The sequence below is a fragment of the Equus asinus genome, chromosome 13 (genome assembly GCF_041296235.1).
Source record: "Equus asinus isolate D_3611 breed Donkey chromosome 13, EquAss-T2T_v2, whole genome shotgun sequence".
Classification (NCBI taxonomy): Eukaryota; Metazoa; Chordata; class Mammalia; order Perissodactyla; family Equidae; genus Equus; species Equus asinus.
Window position 1 is genome coordinate 10,283,777 of NC_091802.1, and position 26,952 is coordinate 10,310,728.

Genomic DNA, 26,952 nt, shown 5'->3' on the forward strand with positions numbered 1-26,952 from the left:
GGCCCTGCCAGGCTGGGTGCCTTGCCCACCCCTTGGGGTTCTCTCGTCTGCTCTTGACTGCATACCTGGCCGCAGTGCGAGGCACCTGTGTGTCCTTCCATAGGAACAGACCTCTGGCCATCCTTCCCAGGGTGCCTCAACCTCTACAGAGTCCTAACACTGGGAAATCACAGGGTCATCAAAGGCGACCTGTGGAGTGAGAAGCCCCAGGTCCCATCATGCGCTTGGGTTCCTTCAAAGGGCGACTGCCAGCAGCGGCCCTGTCCTGTGTCCAGAGCCCCTGTTCATTCAAAGCCTACCTCCCTCCCTCCCTCCTGGCCCTAGCTCGGGGCCCTCCGAGGACCTGGCATTGCCACCACCTTGGACAGTTAATGCAGGAGGTAGCTCCTAGTTGACTGACGTCCCCTCTTGCAGGTTTTGGGGACCTCCCACTGGGATCAAAGCTCCTGCCCAGGCCAGGTTCTAGGAAAGCTGCTGGGTCAGCGAGGAGTAGACACTTGTTGCTCATTCATCTGCCGGCCAGCCAGAGACAGACAACCTGCAGGGCCGGGCCTGGGGGAGTGGCCGAGGCACAGGCCCCAGGGACGGCCGGCTGTCCTCCTCCAGTCCTCCACTCCTCACAGGCCCTGAGTGCAGGGACACATCCACAGGCAGGTCTCCCAGACTGACAGGATGCTTGGGGCAGGCCCCAGGGGCTTCCCAGCAGCCACCCCACCCAGGGAGGCTGGGTGGTCAGCCCCTGGCCTCCCCCACCCAGCCATACCTTCCTGTGGGGCCAGTCCAGCCAGGGAAGGCTTGTCGCCCATCTGCCGCAGAGACTGCGGCCAGGACGAACGGGGGAGGACACTAACCCCACAGAAACCCTTAAAACCTCGCAGCCCCAGAAATCCCCTAGGATAGAAAGCGTGTCACGAGCTGCAGCTGCTTTCATAAAATGCAGCTCGGACCACGTGGTTCCCAGTCCCCTGGAAGGACAAAAACCGCTGAGCAGGGCCAAGTCTGGTTCTGGGGTGCTAACTTGCTGGCAGGGAGGGGTGAGCGAATGGAGCAGGTGTGCGGCATCGGGATGCAGGGCGGCCGGGTAGGGCCAACACACCCAGGACAGGGTGCCGCAGCAGCCCCCGCCCAGTTTTCATTGCACGAGGTGGAGGGTGGGAGGCTCACTGTAGCCAGACCCGCCACCAGCCACAGCTGCTCCCCAGGATGCTCAGGAAGCCTGGGGCTGCCACCTCCTGCCACCCCCTCAAGGCCCTGCCTCAGACCTTCATTGAGGTGGGGACACCCAACTTAGAGCTGGCTAAAGGTTCCCCTCTTCTCCCTCAGCCGAAGAAGTAACAGCATACCTCCCCCTCTCGGAACGAATAGCAATGTGGAGGCCGCCTCAGTTCCCCTGCCGGGTCCTGGCACCCCCTGCCAGGTGCTTAGGCTCTTTTCTTGGGAGGGAGAGGGGTCAGGTGCTGAGACCATCTGATTGCATGAGGATCCACGGAGGAGGGGAAACCAGGAGACCTGGGGAACTCAGGAAGACATGAGCCCTGTTCCCTGGAGCTGGTCACTGCTGGCCTGGCCACCTGCACCCCCAGCTCGCAAGCGAGAAGACATCAGCAGACTGGCCACCCTGCTTTGCAAGAGGGTCAGAGGAGAGTGGACCTGGGCCCTGCCTGCCCCGGCTGGGTGCCCTCATTACGGGGGCTCGTCCCTCCCACAAAGCAGCCCGAGGGAGAGAGAACCCGCTGCCCAGGGGAAAAGCCTGGGGTTTCCACCCTCTCTCAGTCAGGAGGAACCGAACAGCCTGGCTGACTCCTGGCCCAGTGCTTGTCCCCCACCCACCACGGACCTGGTCAGAGCTGCCGGAATGTCATCCTGGAGGGTGACCGAGGGCCTCCCTGGAGGGCCTCACACAGCCTCATGAGATGCCCCACCACCCACACCTGCCTCCCATGCTGGCAGGAGCAGCCCAATCTGGTCCCCTGACCTGGCCTCTCCACACACACAGGGCAACAGGGAGGGCAGGGCCTGCTGGCTTTGCTGCTGGGAACCAACCAGCTGAGAAGGTGGAACAGTGAGTGCCCTCACCCCAGGCTGGTACTCTCAGCATCAACGGCCGGGCCTCACGAGGAGGGGAAGGCAAGAGGGTTGGCCTTCCCCATGTGGCCTTGGGCCAGGCCCCTCATCACCCCCAGATCCCCCAGGCCCCGTGGCCTCGAGGGCTCACAGAAAGCCTGGTGCGGAGGATGCTTCTGGCCGCAAATTTATATGCACTCCACAGCGGGAGTTTGGCCTGAGAGCCCCAGACAACAGTCCCCTCCACACCCTCTCCCCAGCCAGGCTCCCTTGCAGGAGAGAGCAGAGCAGCCACTCCTCCGCAGCTGGGCTGCTGCTTCTGGCCACTCCCAGGACACCTGTCCTAGCAGGGGGGCATCCAGGAGCTCCTCTGGTCCCCTCATACACCCTCTGAAGACCGCACTTGGCTCTGGCTTCTAAAAGTTAAACCGCCCTCAGAGGATGGAACCTGCTTCCCCAAGGAGACCCCAAAAGAGGCCCTAAAACAGGACCCAAAGCAGGACCCAGACCAGAGCGCCAGAGCCGTGCTGGGGGAGGCCACAGCCCAGGGTGACCCTGCACCAGCCACATCCACCTGGGAGAATCAGCTCAGGTGCCAGCGAGAACTGGAACAGGTGTTCCCGGTCTTACACCACGTCCACCTCAGCAGCTCCCCAGGCTGCTGGGGAGGGTGTGGTGCCCTCGGGTGCGGTGGCCGACCGCCCACATCTCCAGTCTCAGGCCTGAGCCCTGCACAGGCAGGTGGAGCTGGCAGGTGTGTGAAGACTATGGGGTGGGTCTTGGGGAGGAAGCCCAGGGAACAGCCACTGGGGTGCTGGGGTCCTCGGTGTCAAAGGCACTAATTTTAGGGATTATCAGGACCCACCGGATCCACCCTGAAGGGGAAATTGCCCACCCGAGGCCGGCACAGGTGGGAGAGTGCTCTGTGATCCTGGAGACAGTCCCTGGTGAGTGGGGATAAGACAAGGCTTGTCCCCCAGCCCCGACTCTGCACCAGCTCTCCCAGTGCCATGGGGAGATCCCTGCCTCCCCCAGCCCCACTCTGAGCCTCAGTCTCCCCATCTGTGAAACGGGAGGAGACAGCTTTCATTAGCCGGTTTCGCGGTAGCTGAGAGCCTTCCCCATGCACCCTTCCTTCCTAAAAGCAGGGCATTCAGAGGAGGGAAAACAGTGAAACAGTGTGAGGAAAGAAGACAGGAGGAAGCTCCAGGGAGGGGGACAGACGAGTGCCCGTGGGAGCCTGCCCGCAGTAGTGGGAGGCCCGGCTCTGCGTCCCATCTGTGGGGATGAGAGTCACTGTGCTGGGAAGGGCGGCAGGAGGCCCCGTCAGTGTAGACCCCTGCAGATCAGCTGTCACTGGGGCCCACCAGCCCTCCCTGCCCAACCTGGTGGTCACCCGCATTCCGAGACCTCAGGCTGACTCACACGGACCCAGCTCCACATCTGGCCTCCATATGGGGCTAGCACTCCCAGGGGGCCCGGGGGGAGGTCACATCTGGCTGGGGAAATCGAAGGATCCCCAGGGGGCCAGTGACCCCCAGGGAAGGGTCAGTGAGCCTCTGATACACCATGCCACGTGCTGCTGGCTGCCCTGCGTCCTGCTTCCTGGAGCTAGGGGCGATGCTGGGCGGGGGGGGCGGTGGCTGGCCTCTCCCAGCCATTGCCACCAGCTGTCTCCCAGCCTCAGCCAGGGCCCTGCCAACTGCCTACTTCCCCAGGCAGCCCTCCCTGTGGGCAGACAGCCCCCAGTGCGCCCCTCTTAACATCTGTACTCACACCCAAGGCCCGAAGTCACAGCATGCTGTAGATGCAGGAACTTCATCCCCAGGGCGGGGCTGATAACCTGTCCAGTTCTCTGCACTTGATGGGATTGATCCTGATCAGGAAAGCTAGTGACCCCAAGGTCAAGGGAAGGAAGGGAGGGGGTGTAAAGAGGGGGAGAGGCCATCATTTGCTGAGGCCCCACGTCCCCAGGGCTGGCTGGAGGAAAAGATGCCTGAGTGTAAGACTCTCCCCATCACCCCTGCTCATCCGCCTGAGCAGCTAGACAGAGCCAGGCAAGGGCCAGGTTCCATCTGCCATCCCCACCCTCTAATCCACACCAGCACCATGGTAACGGGCAGTCAGTCGCACCACCAGCATCATCTCCACGCCCGCCTCCACACGGATCTGCCCAGGACCTTCCTCCACCACATGGCCCCGCCCATCACCAGAATGGGTGTGCCAACCCCACCTCTGTCACCATCACTGGCACCCCTGCCATCACCTTGGCTCAATCTGACAGCCCCACCACAGTGACAGTCACCCCAACACCATGGTGACTACTCCTGCGTGGTCCCCTGTGAAGATGTCTTGGCGGCTTTTCCCCTGAGGCTTATCAGGAGCTGAGAGGCAGGTGTCCTCCTAAGGGACTGCCGTGCCCACTCTGTGCTGCCAAAGGCCCGGGGCCCTGGCCTGGGGGAGGAGAAAGACCTCGGCCGTGGAGTCCCTGCTCTTGGGCCTGTTATTTTATCTCGCTGAGTCTCACCATCCCATTGACAGAAATAAAAATCCCCTCCCTCACAGGTGTTTTTGAGGCTTCAATGAGAATGAGAACGAAGGTGAGGTGCTGGTCCAGGGCCTGGCCGGGGAGGGAGCAGCCACTGGTCGGGCAAGGCCTCTTCTCGTGGATTTCCACTGTGCCAGGAGGCACCAGGGCACACAGGGGATGCTGCTATCAATCAGAATTCTGCATAGGTCTCCAGGCCCACCTCTGCCACGGGGTCCCCCAGAAAGCACATACGTGCACACACTGAGCCCAGCAAACCCGGCTTCTCCCCGCGATGCCAACAGAACTTCCCCCTCGAGTGGTATCCTCAGAAATGATCCCTGTGGGATTTCAGGAGGAATACTTGAGACAAGTCATCTTGTGAAAAGCATTCTGATTTTTCCATCTGGTGGTGCCAAGATGCCTTTCAACAAAAGGGGTGACTAATAAACATTTCTGGGAACGAATAATTTTTCCAAGAACTGGCAAAAGTGAGATTATCTCACCTTTGAGAATGTGAGCTGTCTTCCCTGTTTCTGAATCCCAGGGAGAAGGAAGAGGCAGGCGGTAGCCCCCAGGCCACCTGAGGGGACGGCTCGGAAAGCAGGCAGGAGCCCCAAGGGCTGACAGGAGCTGGACCAGCTCTCGGGGGGTCAGAGCAGTCTCTGCACGTGGACGTGGACATGGCCTTGAGGCCCACACTAGCCTCTCCCGCATCTCACATCCCACACTTGCTCTTCTCCCATCACCCCAGCCGGCCTCTGTGCTTGGAGGCTGCTCTTCCTCTGCCTAGGAGCCCTGCTTTGCCCAGTGAACACTGGCTGCTGGGGTTCCCTCCTCCAGGAAGCCCTCCCTCTCCATCTTCTCCAAAGGATGGGCCACGTCCTGCTTATGCCCGCCTCAGGCTGGACCCTGGCCACACATCCGCCTGCTATGGTCTCGTCCGTGTGTCTGTCTCCCCCCAGGCTGTAATGTAAGCTCCTGGGGAGCTAAGCCTGTGTCTCCTCCATATCTGTAAGCTCAGCACCCAGGACACGACAGGGCACACAGTGGGTGCTCAATGAGCGTGCAAGGACGAAACCCTTCCTGGGGGGGAAGGGCGTGTGAGGGAGCTGGACTTCCTGGGACGTGCACCACTGTGATTATGTGCATGTGCGGCGCCTGTGCAAACCTGAGGAGGGGTGTGAGGCCAGGGCGGCGGGGCCTCCAGAGGTGCACAGGGACAAGACAGTGAAGAGGAAGGCGGGAAAAGGGAAGAGAGAAAGGAAGGAGGGCAGGGCCGGGGGAGGGGCTCACAGTGGAAGGCCAGGGGGCAGGAGAGTCAGGCGCCCCGAGCCCCCTTCCACGCCAGGTGGATGGGGATGCTACAAGGTGGGGTTTCCCACACCAGCCAAGGGGGTTCGGGCCTGAAACCCTCACCAGGCCTCACCCGAGAGACGCCTGGGCCCTGGCCAGGCCTGCCCCACATCCCCATACAACAAAAGCCCTGGGATCAACGTGTCACCTTGTCATCCGCATCGCCTTAACTCTACTGGTGGAAGGTTCTGGAGAGCGTGCTTCCAGTACACGTGCCGTAAAGCAGGAGACTCCTGCAGGGATGTGCTCAGCCTTTACGGAAGCGGCCAGCCAGGGCGCAGACTTCGCACTGGACATGCACACACTGGCACACACACCTGCACACATACAGTCACATAAACACGCTCACACTCACTCGGAGCATCTTCATAGAGGGAGGGCCCCTCCGAGGCTCGGTTTTCCTGAGAAGTTGGCAGGAACTGCTAACGCCCTTGAAAATAACAGAACCTGCTGTCCAGGAACAACGGCTCCACACTGAGCCTTCTCTAAAGGCTGGCGCCTTTTCAAGCATTTGCAAGGTGAGCTGGAGTCCCCTAGAGGGCAACAGAGGACTGAGGTGGCCCTGGGAGAGGTGGGATGGCAAAGAAGTGTCACCCTGGACCCCTGCCCTCAGAGGTGGCACCTGGCCTGGTGGGGCTTCGATCGGTCTTATGTAGAAGGATGTCATGTCCCCTTGATCACACCTCCAGGTGACAGATAACAACACTGAGGCCCAGGCTGATGGGGCTCCCTGTCCAAAGTCACAGAGGAAATGAGGAATCTCTCCAGATTTGGGGGCCAGCGCCCCTCTCCCTACAGACAGGAGTGGAACAGCCACCCTTCCCTGTCACGGGGTCTCTTGGCCCTGAGGCCCTCCACCCACCCAATTCCTTCTTGCCTCGCTTGGTGCCCACCCCAGTCGTGCCCCGGGTGGGCCCTCTCTCATTGCGGACACACCCTAGAGCACAGAAGGCAGGCCCCGCACACCCCAAGCCAGCCCCAGGGCATTTCTCGTTGCCTCTGCCTCCCCTAGCCTTCTGTCCACTGGCCACTGCCCCGGTCAGGAGAGACCCACATCCGTGACCTCCCACAGCACAATATCAAGACTCTCGTGAGCTGGCCTCAGAGGAGGAAGGGGGTCTGGGGCCTGTTCTTCACCCAGCAGGGGCAGCAAACCCCAGGTTCTAATTAGCAGCTTCTGGAACATCCAAGTGCCCTGGCTGTAAGCGAAGGAAATGTGTTTCCTAATTGGCTCCCTGCCGGCGTGTCAGTCAGAGAGCAGGGATTACACGGCCCCTCCCAGCCTCCTCCCGGCCCTCCCTGGCCTGGCCTGCTGCAGCAGCCTCGCCTACTCCCCGACCCCCAGGCCAGCGCCCTCCTCCCCTCCTCCTCCTCTTCCTGCTCATCTTCCCCGGCGCTGGCCCAGGCCTGCCCCAGGTGTGGGAGGGACACCCCTACTCACACTTCATCCGGGGTCCAGGGTCCCCGCAGGATGCAGGACAGATTCTCCACAAGGTCCTGCAGAGCCAGACCAGGGACCTGGCCCCCGGCCTCAGAGCCAGGTCTGCAGCTGCTGCTGGGCTGGCCTCCTGCTGCACCCGTGGGCCCCGGCGTTACCAGGGCCCCTGCCCAGGCCGTGCAGGTGCCACTCACTCCTTAGCAAGCCTCCCTCGAGGCCCTGCCAGCCCACCCTGCTGCGTTCCCGTGAGCCCTCTCCTGACGCCTCTTTGTCCCACCTCCTGCCTAAACACACAGGCCTAGACACTGAGCTCGGCTGGCGATGCTCCCCAACTTTTAGGTGACCCCAAGAGTATTAGGGACAGTCCTGGGGACCAGAAACCCCCAAGGTCTTTGCGGGAATAGGAGGGGGCAGCGCCAGCCCCAGCCTTGGGGCAACAGGTGGGGACACTTAGAAGGACATTAAAGCTGATGGCACACAGCTTCACACCTCGTCAGCTCCCAGAGAGGGCACCCTGCTTTCTCCTGCATCTGCTGCTCCTTGAGTCTTGCTCCGTAGCAGATAGGTGGACGCCTAGGCAGCGGGCATGGGGGCAGGAGCCAGGATGGCTGTGATGACGTCTGGAAAGGTGGGCACACCAGACAGTCTCTCGTCCCTCTTGGCCTTGGGGCTAAATGCGATGTGTGTGTGTGTCGTGGGGAGCCCAGGGAAGGCCACTGTGGAAGGAGCAGGAGGCTGGGCCTCCTCAGAGCAAGTCACCTCAGCCAACTGGGCCAGCGTCCCCACCTGCGACACGGGAGAAGCGAAGCCCGCCGCCTGTGACACTGGCTTCACTCTGATGATCCATGGGAGTAGGGGAAAGGCAAGGACTGAGTCAGGGAGCAGAGTGCAAAGGGAACCCGGAGGTTGAGCCCCACCGCTCCCCACCCCCAGGAGGGAAGCCACCTGTTGCTCAGGGGGGCCCACGGCAGGCGTGGGGCTCAGGGAGGCCCTAGGGGGCCCCTCTGGGTCTATAAAAAGGTGTCAGGCTTGCTTTGGCAGAGAGAGGGGACCTGCCTGCTGGTGGTTGAAGGGGTCTGAAGAGCTCAGAGGGGGCCAGAGTGTCCCCCGGAAGGTCAGTGGGGGAGCAGAATCCAATGGGGGAAAAGAAGTCAGGAGAGAACAAAACGGGACTGAGTCAAATAGAACCAAGTGGAAAACGGGAACTGTTTTGGTAACTGTGAAACAAAGTCCAATCGGGCCCCCAGGCTGTGGGTCAGCACCTCACAGAAAGATCGCTTACTCTTCCCTTCTCCTAGCCCCCTCTCCACACACCTACTGCAAGGATGCTTCAAGGCTGAAATCAAATCACTGCTTCCCCAGTGTGCTGCCCTCTTCCTTCTCCTCTACCCCCTGTTCTGGGCGGGGGGTTGAGGGGGAGGCAGGGGGAGAGGCACCTCGGTGACCCTGGGCTCTCCAGGCCTGTGTAGACCGCCCATGCTTGAGGCCCAGACCCCAACCCCGGGAATGTGGCAGAACCCTCGGGCCCGAGTCCTCCTCCCACAGGACTGCCACCTTGCAGTGCCCAGCAGACACAGACGGCTGGGGCTGGGAGGACGAGGCCCTACAGCTTGGGGCCACACAGGCATCGTCCAAAACAACCTGGGGCCCATCCTTGTGGCTGTCATCCTGGCTGGGGGACAGCACTTCCTTTATCTCTAAACCACCCCTACGTTTGTTTTCCCGGGGGGAGCTGGAAGTTTCTGCACTGCCTTGGGATGCAAGTACTTTAAAGGGGCTTTTAAGAATTTACTGTGGACCCCAGAGGGATCTGGAACGGGGATATCCTCAGCCTGGTGACTTCTGAATTGACCCACAAACCCTGCCAGGCACTCTGGCTTTGGCCGGTGGGTGGCCAGGCAGCCCGTGGGCAGTGCGGCTGGCTCACTGGAACGGCGCCCTGGTTTCAGCATGCGGTGTGCGTGCCTCCGTGCGCGCCCCCCACCATCAGTCAGGACCCCCATGTGGCCCATCATCCAAGGTCGGGCTGCCCGCCCTCTCGGGGCAGAAGGATGGAGCACGGGTTCCAGACGATGAGCCTTCTCACCAGGGGCCCTTCCTTCTCAGCCCACTTCTTGCAGCTCTGGTTCTTGCCTCCTCCCCTCCCACCCAGCCCCCCATGGATGAGCAGAGGCCCCACTTCGCAGGCGAGACAGGGCCACATCCAGCTGGAGTGGGGAGGTGGGCAGAGAGGACTGTCGGGCACTGGGAAGGGAGGCCCAGCCCAAATCAGCCAGGCAGCCCAGGTCAGGAGGAGGCCCCATGGCAGAGAGAGCCAGGCTGGGGTTCAGGCCGAAGCTACTTCCTGGCCGGGTGATGGGGGCCTCGGCTGCCCTGGTCTTTGCACAGGGGCCTTCCCAGCTCCACCAGTGGACATCTGGAGCATCCTCTCGGCACTTTCATTTGCTCTCTGGCTCTGAGATGCCCCTCGCTCTCTGCCCACACCTGCCCGTGGGCCGCTAAGGGCTCCTCTCCTCCCGCAGGCTCTCCGATGGCCTCCCACCCCCCGTGACTGCAGTCAGAACTCGACCCTGCATCACGTGGTGTCTGGCCAGCGCCGGCCTGCAGCCAGCGTGGACTCTCTCAGGGACCAGAAACCACGAAGCTGGCTCCTCACCTCCCACGGGGCAGGGCTGGCTCGAGGGAATTCTCAGGACACGCTTACAGAGAGCGGAAAAGGACAGTCCACCATCTCCAGGGCCGGTGCACAGTGAGAGTCAGGGGACTGGACACCCCCTTCTCAGCGAAGGGAGCCTGAGAGCTCAGGTGATAGGGAGTCTCTGCTGGTGGCCCCCAGGGCCGCCAGCCCCATAGGTCCCGACTGAAAAAGGTCCTCAGAGATCCCCATTCAGTTGTGCTCAAACTTCTGATGCATCAGGATTACCAGTGAGCCGTTTACAACGTGGATTCCTGGACCCAGCTCAGCCCAGAAGAAGGCGGCTTCAGGAAGCTGCACTTTACACACACCGCCGAGCTCCCACCCCTTTCCTGACACCTGCACCGCCTCACTTTGAACAAGCAGCTGCTCAGGTTGAATGCCCACAATGTGGATGAGGGGACTGAAGACCAGAGAGGTAAAGTGACTGGTCTGCGGCCACACAGTCCCTCGGGGCAGAGTGAGGGCCAGAGGCCAGCCTGGGAATCCCAGCCTCAGGTGGGCCCCACTGGCCTGGACGCCTCCCTGCAGGGCGATGGGGAGAGCCCAGCGCTTGTGCCCTGTGGCCCCTCAAGCCCCTTGCCTCTGAGGGCCAAAGTGGAAGAGATGAGACATCCCTGGGCATGGGATCCATCCAGCTCAGCACCTGTCTGGTCACAGGGACTCCAGACCAACACCCTCGCAGGGCCACCTGCACCCCGACCCCAGCTCTGGGCTGGTCACGTGCCCCTCCCCCCTCCCTGCACTCACCATAGTCCTTCTTGCAGTACTTTTTCATGTTAATCTTCAGCTTCCCTTTGGAGGCCTTGCAGTAGGAATCGCAGTCTGCAGGGAGGGGAGAGCACAGACAAAACCTAATTAGGCTGGCGATGAATAGGCTGGCGGCCGAGTGGAGGCCGCCTCCTCCCTAAATACCCAGAGGCCTGTGATACCCATGGGCCAGGAGAGGGCAGCCATTCAGGGCAGCCTTCTGAAGCGGCGCTTGGGACAAAGGGCCCCCGCCCGACCCACCCCCTCCAGCCTGACGAATCCCGCAGCCGCGGCCTGCAGCCCCCTTGGCCTCCATGAGGGACTTGGGGGCTCCCGTATTGTGCCACCCAGGGCTTCTGAGCGCCACACAAATTCCCCCTGTTCTTAAGACGCAACTGGAGCCTGATTAAAGCCGATAGAGGCCTCATTGTCACCCGGTGCCCCGGGTCTGTGTCAGGCGCTGGCTTTCATGGCGCGGAGCCTCTGGCTGGGGTCAGGCCCCAACAAAAGAGGTCACGGAGGAAATTAGCAGCCCATGAAGCATTAGAAAACCCCTTTGGTGTCCACTCTACTGGAGTGTGCAAATAAAATGCCCCCCGAAGAAGAGTTCAGTTCTAATGGGCCCTACTGCTGGGAGACAGGGCTGCCGGGCCGGTCTGCTGGGTATCACCTCGGGGGCTTCCCGGAGCCCAAGCAGGAGCCGGGCAGGACGTGCGGGGCCCGGGGCCTGCCTGCCAGCCATCGGCCTGCTTCTCCTGGGGTGGCCTGTGTCAGCCCACCGAAGGCAAACCTCCCAGGCCAGCCCAGCGAGCCCTCTCCCCGTCAGCTCTTTCTCCTCTTTGAATGAGGCGACGCAATTCCTTTACAAAGTCCGCGTGTGACACTCTTAGCATGGTGGCCGGCCCACCACAGAGGCCCAATAAGTCCTCCAGGCTGCCCTGCGCCACAACTCGACCTGCTGGATCTCAGTCAATTCTCACAAAAAGTCTTTGATGTGTGTGTGTTGTTCCCACTCTGCAGATGAGAAAACAGCCACCTGTGCAATGCGCCCCAGACAGCTAGTGCCAAGGCTGGCCTGGAAGGTGGGTCTGAGATGCCGACGTCACTGCACTCTTGGTTACACCACGCTGTGTCTCAGCAAACGCCAGCGGATTCCCCCTCCTAGTGAGGAGGATGTTAAGCCCAGAGGTGGGGATGAGGACTGCCCTGTATTCCAGCAACTCCCAGACTGCTGGCGGGAAGACCAGCCAGCCTGGCCTGGGGGCTGCAGAGGGCCCAGTTTGTTCTAGGAGCAATGACAGCATGGGGTGGTGGAAGTGGGTGGGGTGTGTGTCCTGGTGAGGGGCGAGGACAAGGGGACCAGAAAGGTGAAGGGGATGCACACACACCCAGGCAACTCCCGAGGAGCAGGGACCAGCTCCTCACCTGGCAGAGGGCAACCAAAGTGAGGTGGGGCTAAAGAGTGATGTGTATATAGGGAGCGCAGGCCAGAGCCAGGGCAGGAAGTCAGGCCCCCCAGAGCCACCTGTGTCCCCAGCCTATAGCTCAGATCTGTGGGGAATATTCAGACCTCACCCCAGGTGAGGACTCCAGGAGGCAGCTGCCTCCTTCAAGGTCCCAGGATGCACTGACTGGGGCCTCACTTAAAGTCAAAACAGCTCCATCCCATTGCCCTGGGAGCCACGGGCCTGGCAGCTGCCTGCTGCCTCCTGAGCCAGCTTCCTGGAGTACCCAGTTAGGAACCAGGCTCAGGAAATGGGAAGAAAACAGCCCCCCTTCTGCTTCCCTGTGGCCCAAGCCCTTGGACTCCCCCCAGGATGCCCTGCCAGGGATACCAGAGGCTACAATGCCAGTCCTGCCTGCCAGCTGGATGGCTGGTTGGTTACTGGAGTAGGGACCTCTTGGAATGCATGGACTGGGTCGTCCAGAGAGAACGGCCTGCATTCGACCGTGGCCAAGCCCGCGAGGTCGAGATGCGAGGTGATGGCGGCCAAACACACAGGTCAATGGCACTGGCACCACCATCATCACGCTGCACTTGACTGTGGGGAACAGCTGCTCCCGGCCGTGTCCCTGCCAGCTCAGGGACAGATGATGCTCACAGCCAAGTGACCGCTGTGGCTGAACCCAGGTTGTGCGTAAGTCCTTGCAGCCCCAAGTGAGCTGGCTGGAACCCCTCCCTGCTCTCCCCACCTAGGGAAGCAAATCAGAATGCAAGCGGTGCCAGGTGATCTCATTACGGGACAGTCTTGAATCCACTCTTGTTGCTTTCTTGTTATTTTTTACGAAAGTCGTTGGCTCATGTCAGTTCTTGCATTCTGGTCAATAGGAACCGCCTCCTCTCGTGGGTCCAGGCACACCCTCTGTCCAAGCCCTGAGGGGGACAGCCCAGGTCCAGAGAGCACCTTGGGGCACGGCAGCTCCTCCAGGCCTCTCAGCGACCCCGTGAGGAGGGAGGGACCACGAGTCCCATCTCCAAGACGGAGACCAGAGCTCAGGAAGGGTCCGGAGTGCCTGCCCAGGGAAGCCCCGCACTGCAACCACCTAGCCCTGCGCCTTCAGCCCTTCCCTCTCCATCACTCTCCCTCCTAGCAATGTCTGCAGCTCTTCTCGCCAGAGGCAAGTAGCCATCTGGGACAGAAACCGTCCTAGAACGTGTGGCATCCGTCACTGCCTAATTAGATTGAGCTCCAGACCCTGCCTGACAAATCCCAGTCATCCCCATAAACATCAAGAGTCTGACCTCAGTAGTGGTAGCCACAAGCGCAGCACCATCGAGGCACACGGCACGCTCCCAGCCCTGCCAATTAGCCCCATTTTGCAGACGGGGCGGTCCACACAGAACCTGTGCTCCCAACCCGTGGGCCCCAACTGGGCTATATGGTGGAATTACCCAGAAGCTCTAAAAAACGCTGATGCCTGAGTCCCACCCCCAGGACATCCTGACTCACAGGTTCAGGGAGCAGACTAATGGTCCAGATTTTTTAAGCTCCCCAGGTGATTCTAATGGGCAGCCGGGGTTAGAAACCGCTCTCAGAAGCAAGTGTGGCTGCGGGAGGTGGGGACGGGTCTCTGCTCCCATGACTGGCACAGAGCACCCAGCTCAGCAGAGGAAAGGCCGAGAGGTGGCCGTTGACTCAAACTGGAGAGCACTCCCAGACTAACTCAAGCCGGCTGCCCTTACAGGAAATGGTGCCAGCTCCCAACAGTTGTAATTGTATTTGTTATTTGGTTTTGGGGGTTTTTTTGTGGGTCCTATGTCTTTCCTTTCTGTCAGCCAGAAATTCTCGTCAGGTCAGCGTGCTTATGTTGTAAAACGTCCCCGACTCCCCTCAGATTTGCTGATTCCAATGCAGTTGTGAGCTAGGAAAACAGAGACCCAGCTCGTTAGAACTGTACGTAAAACATGGGTAAACAGGCTCATGATAGAGGCTGAAACACCCTCCTTTGGGTAAAGTGAATGACCTCCAGCACATGGACACCCTGGCAGCTATCCGACTGCTCGTGGACTCTGTGTTTTGGTCGTATTCCAGAGGACTGAGGTCACCGAGCAAGTGGTCCCCGGATAACGAAACGTTCCTGTGTTTTCTTCTTTTATCAAATACACACAAAGCTACAAAGACGGCTTCAAGATGGACAAACCACAGCTTTAAAATGCAGCTTTGACTCCTTCAAAATGGCATCTACTTGGCAGCCATCCATGTGGCCTCTCCCTCTTGTGCTCCAAAATAGCTATAAAGACAATGAAAAAAATGAAAATTCACACTAATGCCAGAAACTCAACTGACAGATGACCCAGTGTTGGGATCTGGGAGCAATCTCTATTAATTAAAGGCAGATGGTGGTGCCACAAGCAAAACCTGTCCAGGTTTTACCGCAGGACACAGCTCTTTGTCTGCCAAACAGAAAGGTCCTGAAACAAGGGAAGGCGACAGAGACACAACAACCAGAAAACAAATGGGCAGGAAGTGGGTGGGGGCAGCAGTGGTGGCGCCCTCCTCCAGGGAGAGAAAGCTTACGGAAGGGTCAGGAGTGGAAGGACAGTGTGCGCAGGGATATCTGACCTTGCATTTTTTATCTAAATCACGAAGACAGAAAATGAGAAAGTCAGGCAGCAGAGAGAGGATACCACCTCCACAGAGCAGGAGAGAACCAAGGGAAAGCCTGGCAGGAACTCGGAGCTGGAGATGGAGCTGCACACGCTCCCCTGCCATCCAGTTTGGTGCTGAGATGGGAACCCAGCTGTTACACTAGTACCGGGATCTGCAAATTTTTTGCAAAGTGCCAAACAGTAAATATTTTAGGCTTTGCTGGCCATATGGTCTCTATCACTATTCAAACTCTGTCACTGCAGCCTGAAAACAGCCATAGACAATGTGTAACCAAACGGGCATGGCAGACTAAAAAAATTCTAAAACACAGCCTCCATGAAATAGGAGAAGAAAGCCATAAGGGAAGACTAGGCTGAGCTGAAGAGACTGTATGATGATCCAAAAAGGGTGAGGCAGGAGAGAAAGAGCCGGAAAAACCAAAACCTAAAAATCTAGTAGCACAATTAAAATCCACTTTGGAAGCAGTAAAGAGAAATGATACTGTAGAAAACTGATTCAGAAACGAGGAGAATAAATTGGAGAAACTCTCACAATATTTAGAGGAGAAGGATAAAGAGAAAATGATAAGCATGTAAGAGAGAAAGAAAGTGGAGAGGTGACATACGATTGGGAGAGAAGTACAGCAGAGGACAAATGGAATAGAAACAAGAATCGAAGATAGGACTCCCGAGCTAAAGACAGACCTACAGATGCAGCACGAGGAAAGGTCTCTTTGGGAAAACAGACCAACATCCAGACACACCTTTGTAAAACATATGAAATACCACAATGAGGAAAAAAATATTCGGATTAAAAATCAACAGCAACAAGGAGCTGGCCAGGTGACCATGGAACAATGTCCACAGGTCTTGAGGAGGGAGAAGTCCGTGACCCAAGAATTTTATACCTAGCTAGACTGTCCCACATGCATGCAGCCACAACAAACAAAAGGCATGCTCAGTGTGCAAGGGCTCAGCAAATATTCCAATCAGGTATCCTTTTTCAGAGAAATACTTGAACATGTTTTCCAACCAACTACGAAATGAATCAAAAATAAGAGTTTATGAGGGGAAAGTCACCGTATGAATGCAATGGTGATGAACACTGAAACCAGTGATATAGAGATTTCAAATTTGGTTCTAAAAGTGAAGACAAATCTCAACACAATTTTCAAGTGTTTGAAAGGGAACATCAGACTATGCATATGTATGTATAAATAACTATAAAAGCTTAGTCTAGCTGCCAGTCTGGTGGCCTAGTGTTTAAGTTCACATGTTCTGCTTCAGCAGCCCAGGGTTTGCCAGTTTGGATCCCGGGTGTGGACCTACACACTGCTTGGCAAGCCATGCTGTGGCAGGCATCCCACGTATAAAGTGGAGGAAGATGGGCACAGATGTTAGCTCAGGGCCAGTCTTCCTCAGCAAAAAAAGGAGGATTGGCAGTGGATGTTTGCTCAGGGCTAATCTTCCTCAAAAAAAAAAAAAAATTAGTCTAAAACTTCAGACCATATTGACGAAAACTAAGAAGCAGAATGAGGTGGGGAACACAAATCTTTGTCTTGAGGAGGCAGAATGCTAACCATACTATTTCACACTTGACCCTGACAAATAAGAGCTATTAGCTCAAATAGTGCTTTTGAAAAACCCAAAGATAGCCACAGAACACTAGAGAAGACAGGAAATAAATTATAGCTAATATGCCAAAAGGAAAAAAACCCAGAAAAAGTGGAATATACAAAAAGCAACTGTGATAAATTAAGATTGCAGAAGAGCAACTATCTAAAAACAAAACAATGACTATAAATGGATTCAACTTCTCTGTTGAAAAAGCGAATATTAAATAGCTGTTTCAGAGCTACATCACTAAATACAGCATTTTTTTAAGCTTATAACTTTTAAAGAAGAAGCTGGATATGTGTCACTAGGTAACAAACAAGTTCACCTTGTAATAAAAAAAAGTTTTGTGTGGAATAACATCTTATTGATTTATATTAAGCAAAAACTATTAGAAATACAAAGAGAACAGACAGACACACAAGTAGTAAAAGAATGCTAACTTAACTCCAAGGGGCTGAAATTGTACAGGCCACATTTCCTGACCATGACGTAATAAATAATATTTATTATTAAGCAGAAAAGAATAAAAATAAATGAAGTGCATTCAATTCTAGAAGTTAGAAAATGAGCAAAACAAACCCTGAAGAAAGCAGGAGGAAAGAATTAACAACTACAGAAGGAGAAACTGGAAAAGTAGATGACTGAAAAAATTCAGAAGTTATAAATACGTCCAAGAATTGATTCTCAGCAAAGCCCAAAAACAATCTAAAAAAACCCAACCAAACAAAACAATAACAACAAAAAACCAGACCAAACGCTGTCAGGTCTAATTATGAATAAAAGAGAGAAAACAGACCCAACATTAGGAAACGAACAAGGGGCAGAACCTCAATCTGAAGACGACTTTGCAAATCCAGGGCCATTGCATACAGCGTTAGGCTGAAATCCTGGATGCTGGAATGAAATGCTTTACTTTTTAGGAAGACATAAATGACCAAGTCGAACAAAAAGAGATATCAAATCTGAATAGATGATCTTAAGAAATCTCTGGATGCAGACGGTTTCAGAGGCTGGGTCCATGTAGTCATTAAAAGGACACACCCTTTTCATTCTCTTTGATCTGGTCAGAAACACAGAAAAAGATGGAATGCGATTAGGATGAACCACGTGACGGTGACTAAATCCAAGATTTTTCAACTTAAAAAAAAAAAAAGCAGTTTCACATGGTTCGACCTTAACACAAAAGCTAGCGTGGGCTTATACATGCACAGACCCTGCAGACCAGTGGATCCACCTTGTTTACCAATCCGTCCCCATATTTTACGCCCAGCAGGGTCCCATCCTCCCTGGACCCAGTGGCTGCGACCCTGCCAGCCTGGGCCCAGCCTGCCTGCCCCACACAGGAGTGATGGACACAGAGCAGAAAGCTCCGCTGACCCTGCTCTCTCAGGGGACAGTTTGGGGCTCAAATTGAGAGCACAGGTAAATACGGAAATGTCAGCAGGAGCCCTTGCACCAGGGTTACCCTCTACTCCCAGCCTCCTCCCCAAAGAGATGGGAGCTGCCATGTATGGACACAGGGACCTCCTGGCTCCTAACTCATTGTGCTCTGTCCCGGGGAGAGCCGCTGAGACCTGGAGGCCACCATCTGCAGCTCGCAGCAGGCCCATCCTGGCTGGCTGGCATCCTGGCTCCTCCCGGGAGCAGCCGACCCTCCTTTTTATTCCCTCCACCTGCTCCCCTGACCAACCCACAGCCAAGAGCCAAGAGGGGGCCCTGCAGGCCCAATCCCAGTGGCCGAGCCCCTCCCTCCGCTTCCTCCACCTTGGGTAGCTTGCCCCTCTGGTCTGCCTCCCGTGCCCCAGGTGCCAAAAACCCTGCTGGGCAGGCCTGCTCGCCGGATCGAAGCTCATCTCCAAGCATATGGCAGGCGGGGCCCGACGTCCCCCAGTCGCAGCCAGGGGCGCTGCATCTGGCACCTCCCTTGGAGCAGGGTGGGGAACTGGCCAAGGTCTGCTCTCAGCGGCACCTCTGCCTCTCTGCTTCTGGGCTGTTGGGCTCGGGAAGGTGGGGCGCTGGGGGTGATGAGCAACAGACACCCAGCCTTCACGGTCCATCCCAGGGCAGAGATCTGGGGCTGCAGAGTTTCAGGCTCTGCTGGCTGGGCACAGGGGAGGGGCTCCTGGTGCCCACTGGCCTGGGGTACAAGAGCTCAAGGGAGTGGGGCTGGGAAGGACACCCTGCTGGCTCCATCCATTTCGGCTGGGCCACTCTGCCCACCAGCAGGTGACAAAAGGCAGGCGAGGCCAGTCTGCCCAGAGAGTGTGTTTTGGCTCTGCCTGACCTGGAGCCACAAAGCCGCCTGGAACTCCCCAGGCCAGGGAGTCCATTTTCAATGTGTGCAGTTTTCACACATGGTGGGTGTCCACGAGCTGCAGAATGGCCATCGTGGGGGAGACGTGGTGAGGATGGAAGCGGCACTCCCCACGAACTCACAAAGCTAACTCTCTCCTTTTGGTCCTAGGCTGCAGGTGACGTCATAATTCTCCCCCTAGTAAGACCACCTTCTGAGTACCCCCACCCGCAAGCACTGTGCCCAGGCTACAGCCCCCTCCCTGAGAGAGCCAGGGTTCACAGGCAGATCTTACACCCCACACGTCTCTCTCCAAGCCCACGCTGGTCTCACCCACCCACCCTACAACCTCCAAGCCCCACCTGCCTCGTAACGCCCATTGAACTCTGGGCTCTGGGGTAGCAGGGCCGAGGACCCCCAAAATGACACAGCCCCCAGGAAGGGACTGGCAGAGGAGCTGGATGTGAGGTGCCTTGCAACCTACAGGGGGCAAGTGACGGGAAAAAAGCCACAAGTGTTTGCAACGTAGATAGCAAAGGATTGGTGTCTTTAATATATAAAGAACTCTTCTGTATCAATAAGACAAGCAACCTAAAATTCAAAGGAGAAGGACAAGCAATTCACAAAAGAGGGAAATGGGGACAAGAAGATGTAAAACTGTTCAACTTCAAATAATCAAAGGAATGCAACTTAAATTAATGGGAACATAGGACTTTTACCTGGGGAACTCTCCAAGGCATATACACCCATAGGACATGGTTGGGTGTAAATTAATACAAACTTCTTTGAGTGTAACTGGCATTGAACATCAAAACCCTAAAACAAGGCACATCCTTTGATGCAGCACCCCCACTTCCACGAATTTATCATCCATTCATTCACTTAATGAGTCGTCTTATAATGAATATACAATTCTTGTATTAAAAAGAACACTAAAAATATTCCGAGGCAAGTCTCTTCTCCAGTGAGGATGGGGACCACTTGCTTATGGGGGAATCCTAATGAGCTTATATCTGTATTCAACCAGGTGACACTTGTATTCCTAACCCACGTGGTTCCTGCCACTGGGAAGGGCTATATCCTCCCTAAGAGATGGTGTGTGTACACATGTGTGTGTGTCGTGTGTATATGTAGTTTCATCCTCTCCCAATACCACAAACATTAAGGGACAAAGGAAAAGCAAGTCATCAGCCAACTGTGTGCACGGTAATACGGTTGGGAGTGAGGGCACTGCTGTAACTAGGTGGTCACAGGAAGCTTGTGGATGTGGCACAACACTGAGACCTAAACAGTGGGAAGGAGGCAGGGGCAAGAATAAGTTTCCAAGCAGGAAGAACAGCCTGTGCAAAGGCCCTTAGGCAGGATCGAGCCTAGCACAGTCCAGGGACTGAGTGAAAGCTGGGGTGCCTTGCACAGAGTGAACGAGGAGAGGAGCAGAGAAAGGAGTCCCACCAGCTTGAAGAGCTGTGTGCAGCTGGGTACGGTGTGGATTCTATTTAAATGTAACACAAAGCCACTAGAGGGTTCTAGCCGAGCCTGGGTCACTTGCGGCTGCTGGGCGGGTGGTCTTCAGCTGCATAGGACTGAGGGAGGCTCCACCCTCTCACTATCAGGGATGGGTCCTTGGGCTGCCCAGGCCCCACCTCGCCTGAGGCCAGTGGGACGTGATCCCCACTCTGTCCTGTCCTTACAAGGAGCCACTGCGCCAGCTCCTGGAAACCGACCTGTCATTTTGCCGCACGAGCCTGGTGCTTCCTCAGCAAGTGCGGTTAAAAGCGCGGACATGCGTGCTTTACACGGCGAACCGAGCGCCTGATCCTCTTCCTGTGCCAGGCTGGCCGCCAGGGCTGCTGCTGCTCCAGCCCCCACCCAGTGCTCCCCAGGGCAGCCCGGCCGTTTTGTCCTGCTCCTTCCCGCGTGGCCACCTCCGCCCAGGACTTCCCAGCCGGTACCCTCGGCTGCACTGGCAGGGGTGGAGGCAGGCGCCCGCCGGGAGATCATGCCCACTGCGCAGGGCACGCCCAGGCCCTCCTTTCTCCCTACTTTCCCCTAGAGAGCTACCCGCGGTGATGGCCTGGGTCCTCTACAGCCTCCCCAGTACCCGTTCTCCTTCCTTCCCGAAGAGCAAACCCCGATGTTTCCAACGTCACTCTTCTTCAAAGGCCCCCTTACAGCTCCCCATGGCCTTGTCCCGGCTTCCGGCCCGAGGGTGTAAGTGGAAGTCGACTGAGAGGGGCTCCAGGGAAGGCGGTTGTTTCTTGTAGGAAGAGATCACAGCACCAGCCCTATGATCTGGGGTCCTCAACTATTCTGAGCCTCGGTTTTCTCATCAGTGAAATGGGCTAGCAGTGATGATAACTGTCCTACCCGTTCACAGGATTTAGGACGAAATAACTGTGGTGCGTGAGAGGGATGTCAGAGAAGGTCTCTAGAGGAGATGACCCTCAGCTGGGACCTGAAGGATGAGAAGGTGCCGCAACTGGGTGTGATGGGCTCAAGGCTGCCTCAGGGGGCCCCAGCTGAATGACAGCCAACAGGGGGTGAAGAATGGCAGAGCCAGGGGAAAGGTGGGGTCTCATGAGGCAAGGAGGAGAGCTCAGATCTGAGATGGAGCGAGCCAGCCCCGATCCTCCCCAGAAACTACGAAACTGACCCACACCAAGCAGCCAGCTGGTGCAGTGAGCTCTGGGCAACCGAGCCCTGTCTCCCAGCAGGAGCACGTCTGCCTCCAGGATCCCTTCTGGGCGATGGACCCAGAGCCAGGCCGCAGGCTGCAAGAGAAGGTGCGGGATGGAGAGGGCATCAGGCCCACAGCGAGGACCTGTCTGTGCCCAAGGTCCATGATCCTGGGACACTCACTCCGTTCACTGTAACCTATCTTCTCTTCCATTCGAGTGAATGGCGGCTGACCCCTATTCTCTGCAGAATATCTGGAAGGAACAGGGCCTAACCCCATGGGTACCAGAGAAGCCAGAGACCCCACAGCAGCTATGCACAGGTTCAGCCACCACACCTTGGCCTTCAACGCCTTCCTCCCTGGCGACCTTCCTTGCAACCCGCTCCTGTCATCTCCCTGTGTGGCCTCCGTCTCAGCCCCCAAGCACAGCTGCGCACCCCCTATGCTCTTAGCGCCCATCTCACGGTCTGGAATTGTCGGTCTGCCTCCTCGCCCGGTGGTGGATCGGACCTGGGTCCCAGCACTTGCACAGTGTGGGCCACCACTGAATGCTCCCAGAACCCAGGGGGTCATAAACTCTGGGTTCCCCTGTGTGCCCAGGATCACGACAGCATAAAATAAGCACGATGCAGTGCCCTGCGAGATACCAAGACTGCCTGGAGAAACCCACAGACAGGCTCCCCACGCAGGCCAGTCGGCTCTCTCTGCACTCATTCTTGTGACACCTGTGAGAAAGCCTGGGGAAGGGGCTTAGGCACCTTTCTAACCTGCTAAGCTCTTTGACAACAGAGGGCATGATTTGGGCCTCAGAGGGCTTAGGTGGCACCAGAAGTCAGGCCGCAAGGCCTGTGCTGGGATGCATGGCTGACGTCTGAGGAGCAGCATCCTCAAGCTCCGAATCCGAGGCTTTTCGGCAGGTCCTCGCCTGCTCTCCTTGGTGTCTGGAGCGTCAGTTGGACAGATTGCCCCTACCTGGACCCTAGGACACAATCCATTGCCCCAGCGGGAATGGTCAATCTCAGGATACTGACCAGCTCTGGGCAGGAGGATGCTGGGCAGCCGTTAGCAGGTGGGCTGGCAAAGAACTCAAAATGCTGGCTCCATGACTTTCAAGCTGTGTGTCCTTGAGCACATCAGTGCACTTCTCTGAACCTCAGATTCCTCATTTATGAAATGGGGGTAAGAGCGTGTAATCCTTTAAGTTCTAGTGAGATGAACCCTGACGTGATAAGCACTAAACAGTGTTAGCTATCATTATTTTTACCATTAGGAGCCATGAGAAGAAAACCAATCTCATTGCTTTCTTGGCACGCTCAATGTAAAGAACTTTTTCTTATTTCTGACTCAATGGACCGTATGTACTGACTGACCTCTGGCTTTTCTGAAAAGCAAGCCCATCTTTAGAGGCTCTGGTCCCCTCCAGCACCTGTCACCCAGTCAGTTCCACATTTTTCATTTGGTTTGCTGATGGTCTGCCTCCCTCCCAGGGCACTGCCCTGTTCCCTCTCTCTCCCCAGGGCCCAGGACGCTTACAAGCTCTCAGTAAATATTTGTTAAATGAGTTGAATAAGAGGAGAGTCAGCTGCCACCACCGTGGGGCCGTGGGGCCGGCAGGGTGACCTGCGGCCCCAGCCATTCCAGCACTCCTCTGGTCCAGGGGCGGAAGACATCAGACCCCGCGAGGCGAGGGGACCCCCCAGGAAAGCAAGTCTGCTAAGCAGCAGGAAGGCAAAGGCCTGAAGCAGGATTCTGAAGGCGGAAAAAGACAATTTTGGAAAATGCTGGGAAACACAAAAAGCTGAAGCCTGGCGAGAGCAGCTCCTTGCCGGGGAAGTGCGGCAGGAGCAATCGATCCTCCCTCTCCGGGGAGGGGCAAGGGGCTTTGCTGTTTGGCTTGCACTTCACTAACACAGATTCTAAATCCGCTACCTTATTATGAAAATATATTTGCACATTTCAAATACAGGGCTGGAGGGGAGCTCTCACAGGAGAAGCCCGGAAAGCTCTGCATCCGGGGTGACCTCGCGGGAAGGAGACTCCCAGGCCGGTCCCCGTCCTGGAAGCCCGTCCTGTGCCAAGCCCGCCTGGTGCAGGAGACCAGGGCTGGGCCGGCTTTCAGGTGAGGACCAACCGGAAAGGCTCTGCCTCCCTGGGCTGAGGAGCTGCGGTCCAGCTGGCCCCTCCCTGCAGCTGGTTCAGGGTGGGGTGGCTGGGCTGGAGAGGTCGGGGTCTGCACTGGCCACGGGAGCTGGGGGAGCTGCCCCTCTTCTCCATGCGGAACAAGAGGGTGCCATGAGTCCCCAGCAGGCTCTTTCTTCTTGCTGAACAAGATGGATTGGAAAACAAATTGGCTCAAATAAAGCATGTAATTAGATTAAAGCCTCTTGCCCAGAGCCTCTGGGGCCGCAGAAAGCCCTCCCGACTGGAGGCAGGAGACCTCAGCGGGCTGAACCAGCTCCTGGACATCCAGAATTTTCTCTTGACCTTTTGCCGCCCACCCTCAGTCCTCCCCAGCTGGTGTGAACTGTGCTAAAGGGATTAATTCTTCCTCGAAGATGGCCCCAGACCCTGCTCTAACACCAGCCCCATAGGCTTGGGGTCACCCTGTTCCCTGCCTACAGATGCTGCCTCAGCCTCAAAGGGCGGCTGTGTCTAATCCACAAGCCCCACAGAGCTTGACCGGACTCCCGCGGGAACACCTGGGATGGTGATGAGTCTACACCTGGGCAGCCCTCACCAAAGAACTTTCCACCCATGACCCCACTTGAGCTGCACAGTGACCTATAATGAGGCCAGGCAGGTAGTATCAGGACTGCCATTTCCATCACATACAAGAGAAAGCTGAGGCCAGGAATGTTCCATGTCCCAGGTCACCAGCCAGTGGGGCCACTTTCCTGAACACCGGCTGCCCTTCACTCCAGGTCAGGGCCACCCAGAGGGGTCTTTGCCCCCAAAGCCATGAGCAATTTGATGACCACTGAGCAATGACCGTTAATGTCCCCCACCCTGATGCAGGGGCTGCCCCTTCTCAAGGGACCATCCGCTCAGCTTCCTGTCCTCGGGCAGAAGCTCTGTGTAACTGCCCCACCCCATCCATCTTCCCACAAACCCCTCCCAAAAAGTCAGCTTCCACGGTGATGCCCTGTGCCTCCTCCCAGCAGCCACGCCCTTGGGAGAGGTGGCTGTGGTCACAGGCTGCCGGAGAAAGGAAGGAGCAGGGAGGCCACATTCAAGAAGCTGCTGCACCCAGGGAGTAGATTTCTCTTCCTGCAACTGTTTCTGAAGTGGCTCCCCATCAAAATGGCAGACGAGCTTCTGGTCCACAGTATCGAATGAGAGCCCAGGCAGAGGAGAGGAGAAAGAAAAAAGAGGAAAGCAGGTAAGAACCCTGGGGTGCCTAGTTTAAAGGCTTGAGGATGAGCAACTTATCCCCTGAAAAAAAATGAGGGTTTCCAGAGGAGACACTGATTGGAAGCAAGTGCAGAGGCAGGAAAGGCAGCACACGGACCATAGTTTCCCTCTCCAAGCTCACAGCAGACATCACTAATCAACCTCAGCACCCAAGGAAGCCCAGAACTCCTGGTTGCTCAGGGGAAAAGCTGACACATTCTTGCAATCCCTGGTTTATTCTGTCACTTGCCACTGACTAACAGAGTGGACACACGCCACAGAATCCACCTTTTCAGAGCAGAAAGGGTTCTGTTTTTTTTTGGGGGGGGTGGGGGTAAGATCTGCCCTGAGCTAACATCTGTTCCAATCTTCCTCTATTTTGTATGTGGGATGTCTCCACAACATGGCTGATGAGTGGAGTAGATCACCCAGGATCCAAACCCGCCAACCTAGGCCGCCAAAGTGGAGTGTGTAGAACTTTAACCACTTGGCCACGGAGCTGGCCCCCGGAAAGGGTTCTTGAAGGTCAGTCCACCCTAGCACCACCTCTTGCCATCTCACTGCTTGAATCTGCCTCACCACTGACTCTAGGACACTGGACAGGACTTCCAACAGCTGAGCCTCACCTGTTTCTGTAACTCCCCCCAGATGGCCTTAGCTCCACTTTCTGGAACAGCCCAGCACACGCCTACCACCTGTGTAACAAACACATCAGCCCTCAAGACTTTGAGAGAAAGTGCCCCTCCCTCCCAAGCCTTCCTGGTGCCTTCGGAACTCTGAGGACATGGTTTTCAGAACCCCCATCATGCTGGTCCCTCTTCTTAACCTCTCTGTTCCTCAGTTCTCTGATGTGAGGATTGAGGAGACTAATCCTGTCTCCTCCTTCCTTTGCACATCTATGTGGAGTATGGAAATGCTTCAAGACTGCAAAATCCTGCTTGACTGGAGGCCACTCATCTGTCATCTCAGTTCTCTGGAGTCCAGGTGAGAACCAGGAAGGAAGATGTCTACACAGCCAAATTGCTACCTCAAAGGAAATCCCCCAGGTCTTCATTCGCTGCTTAATGATCCTTTATTTACAAACGTTGATAATCATTGTTGTTATCGCCATTCCTAGAACATAGTACTTTAGGATCTATATATTTAAAGGGTGGGAGGACCCTCCAGAGACCGACCCACTGGCAGGAAGAGGAAAAGCCAGCACAGAGAGGACACAGAAGAGGCAGAAAGCGATGCAGCTATGAAAAGCAGATGGAGAACACCTAAAGGCCATTTTGAATAGAGGCCAACAGTCCTAACACAGCTGAAAAAGCTTTGCGATGACGACTGTATTACTGCACAATCCCTTTTTGCAATGGCGATATCACCCTGAAGGGCAAAATCATGTTCGATGTGCATTGCTTAATAAGGCAGGAAAGCTGGTGACACATTCAGGAAAGATTTCCATCCAAAATGGTTTTAAAAAAAAGTTGCATGACATTTCCATTAATTACGGCTCAGGTGTCTGGAAACCGTACATCTGGGGTGGCTCATTCCACAGGAATGCCAGAACCGTGGCAGATCCTGAAGTCTCCCTGTCAAGACCACACCACTACCTCCTCAGGGGGAGGACGAAGGTGCTGTGTTTGCCTTGGAGAAGACAAGAATTCTCGATACACTCCAGGTGACCACAGACCCCAACGCCCCCCTCCAGAAGGTGCTGGGAGCCTCTGCATTCTGGGCAGAGGCATAGCTGCCCTCCCCCAGAGCCACTGCAGAGTCTAGAGGCTGAAGGTCACCACGAGGACAGTGGACACCCTGGACTTCACCCTGCCCTGCCCTCCCCACCTAGACACATCCCAGGCTTTAACAAAATGGCCAAGTTCACCTTTTCTACAGTCTTCCATTTCTTAGCCATCTCTTCTGTCCCCAGGAACTCCCTAGACATAGGGTTTCCAATGGCTGCTCCACATTTGTCTCCCAGTCACAGAGGGGACCCCGGGGGTCTCCATTCCCGGGGCTCCCAGCCACCCTCCAAAGACCGGTGGGAACTGGAACGAGAGAATGATGGACCTC

At 56.5% G+C, this 26,952-nt stretch overlaps 1 protein-coding gene across 3 annotated transcripts in view; it reads right to left on the reverse strand.

Moving 5' to 3' along the window:
- NTN1 (netrin 1) overlaps positions 1-26,952 on the reverse strand; it is a 189,778-nt gene that overhangs the window by 8,781 nt on the left and 154,045 nt on the right. For all 3 annotated transcript variants that reach the window (XM_014864134.3, XM_044744729.2, XM_044744728.2), the window contains exon 6: positions 10,831-10,905. In XM_014864134.3, the coding sequence (XP_014719620.1) occupies positions 10,831-10,905 (75 nt within the window). The remainder of the gene's footprint in view (positions 1-10,830; positions 10,906-26,952) is intronic.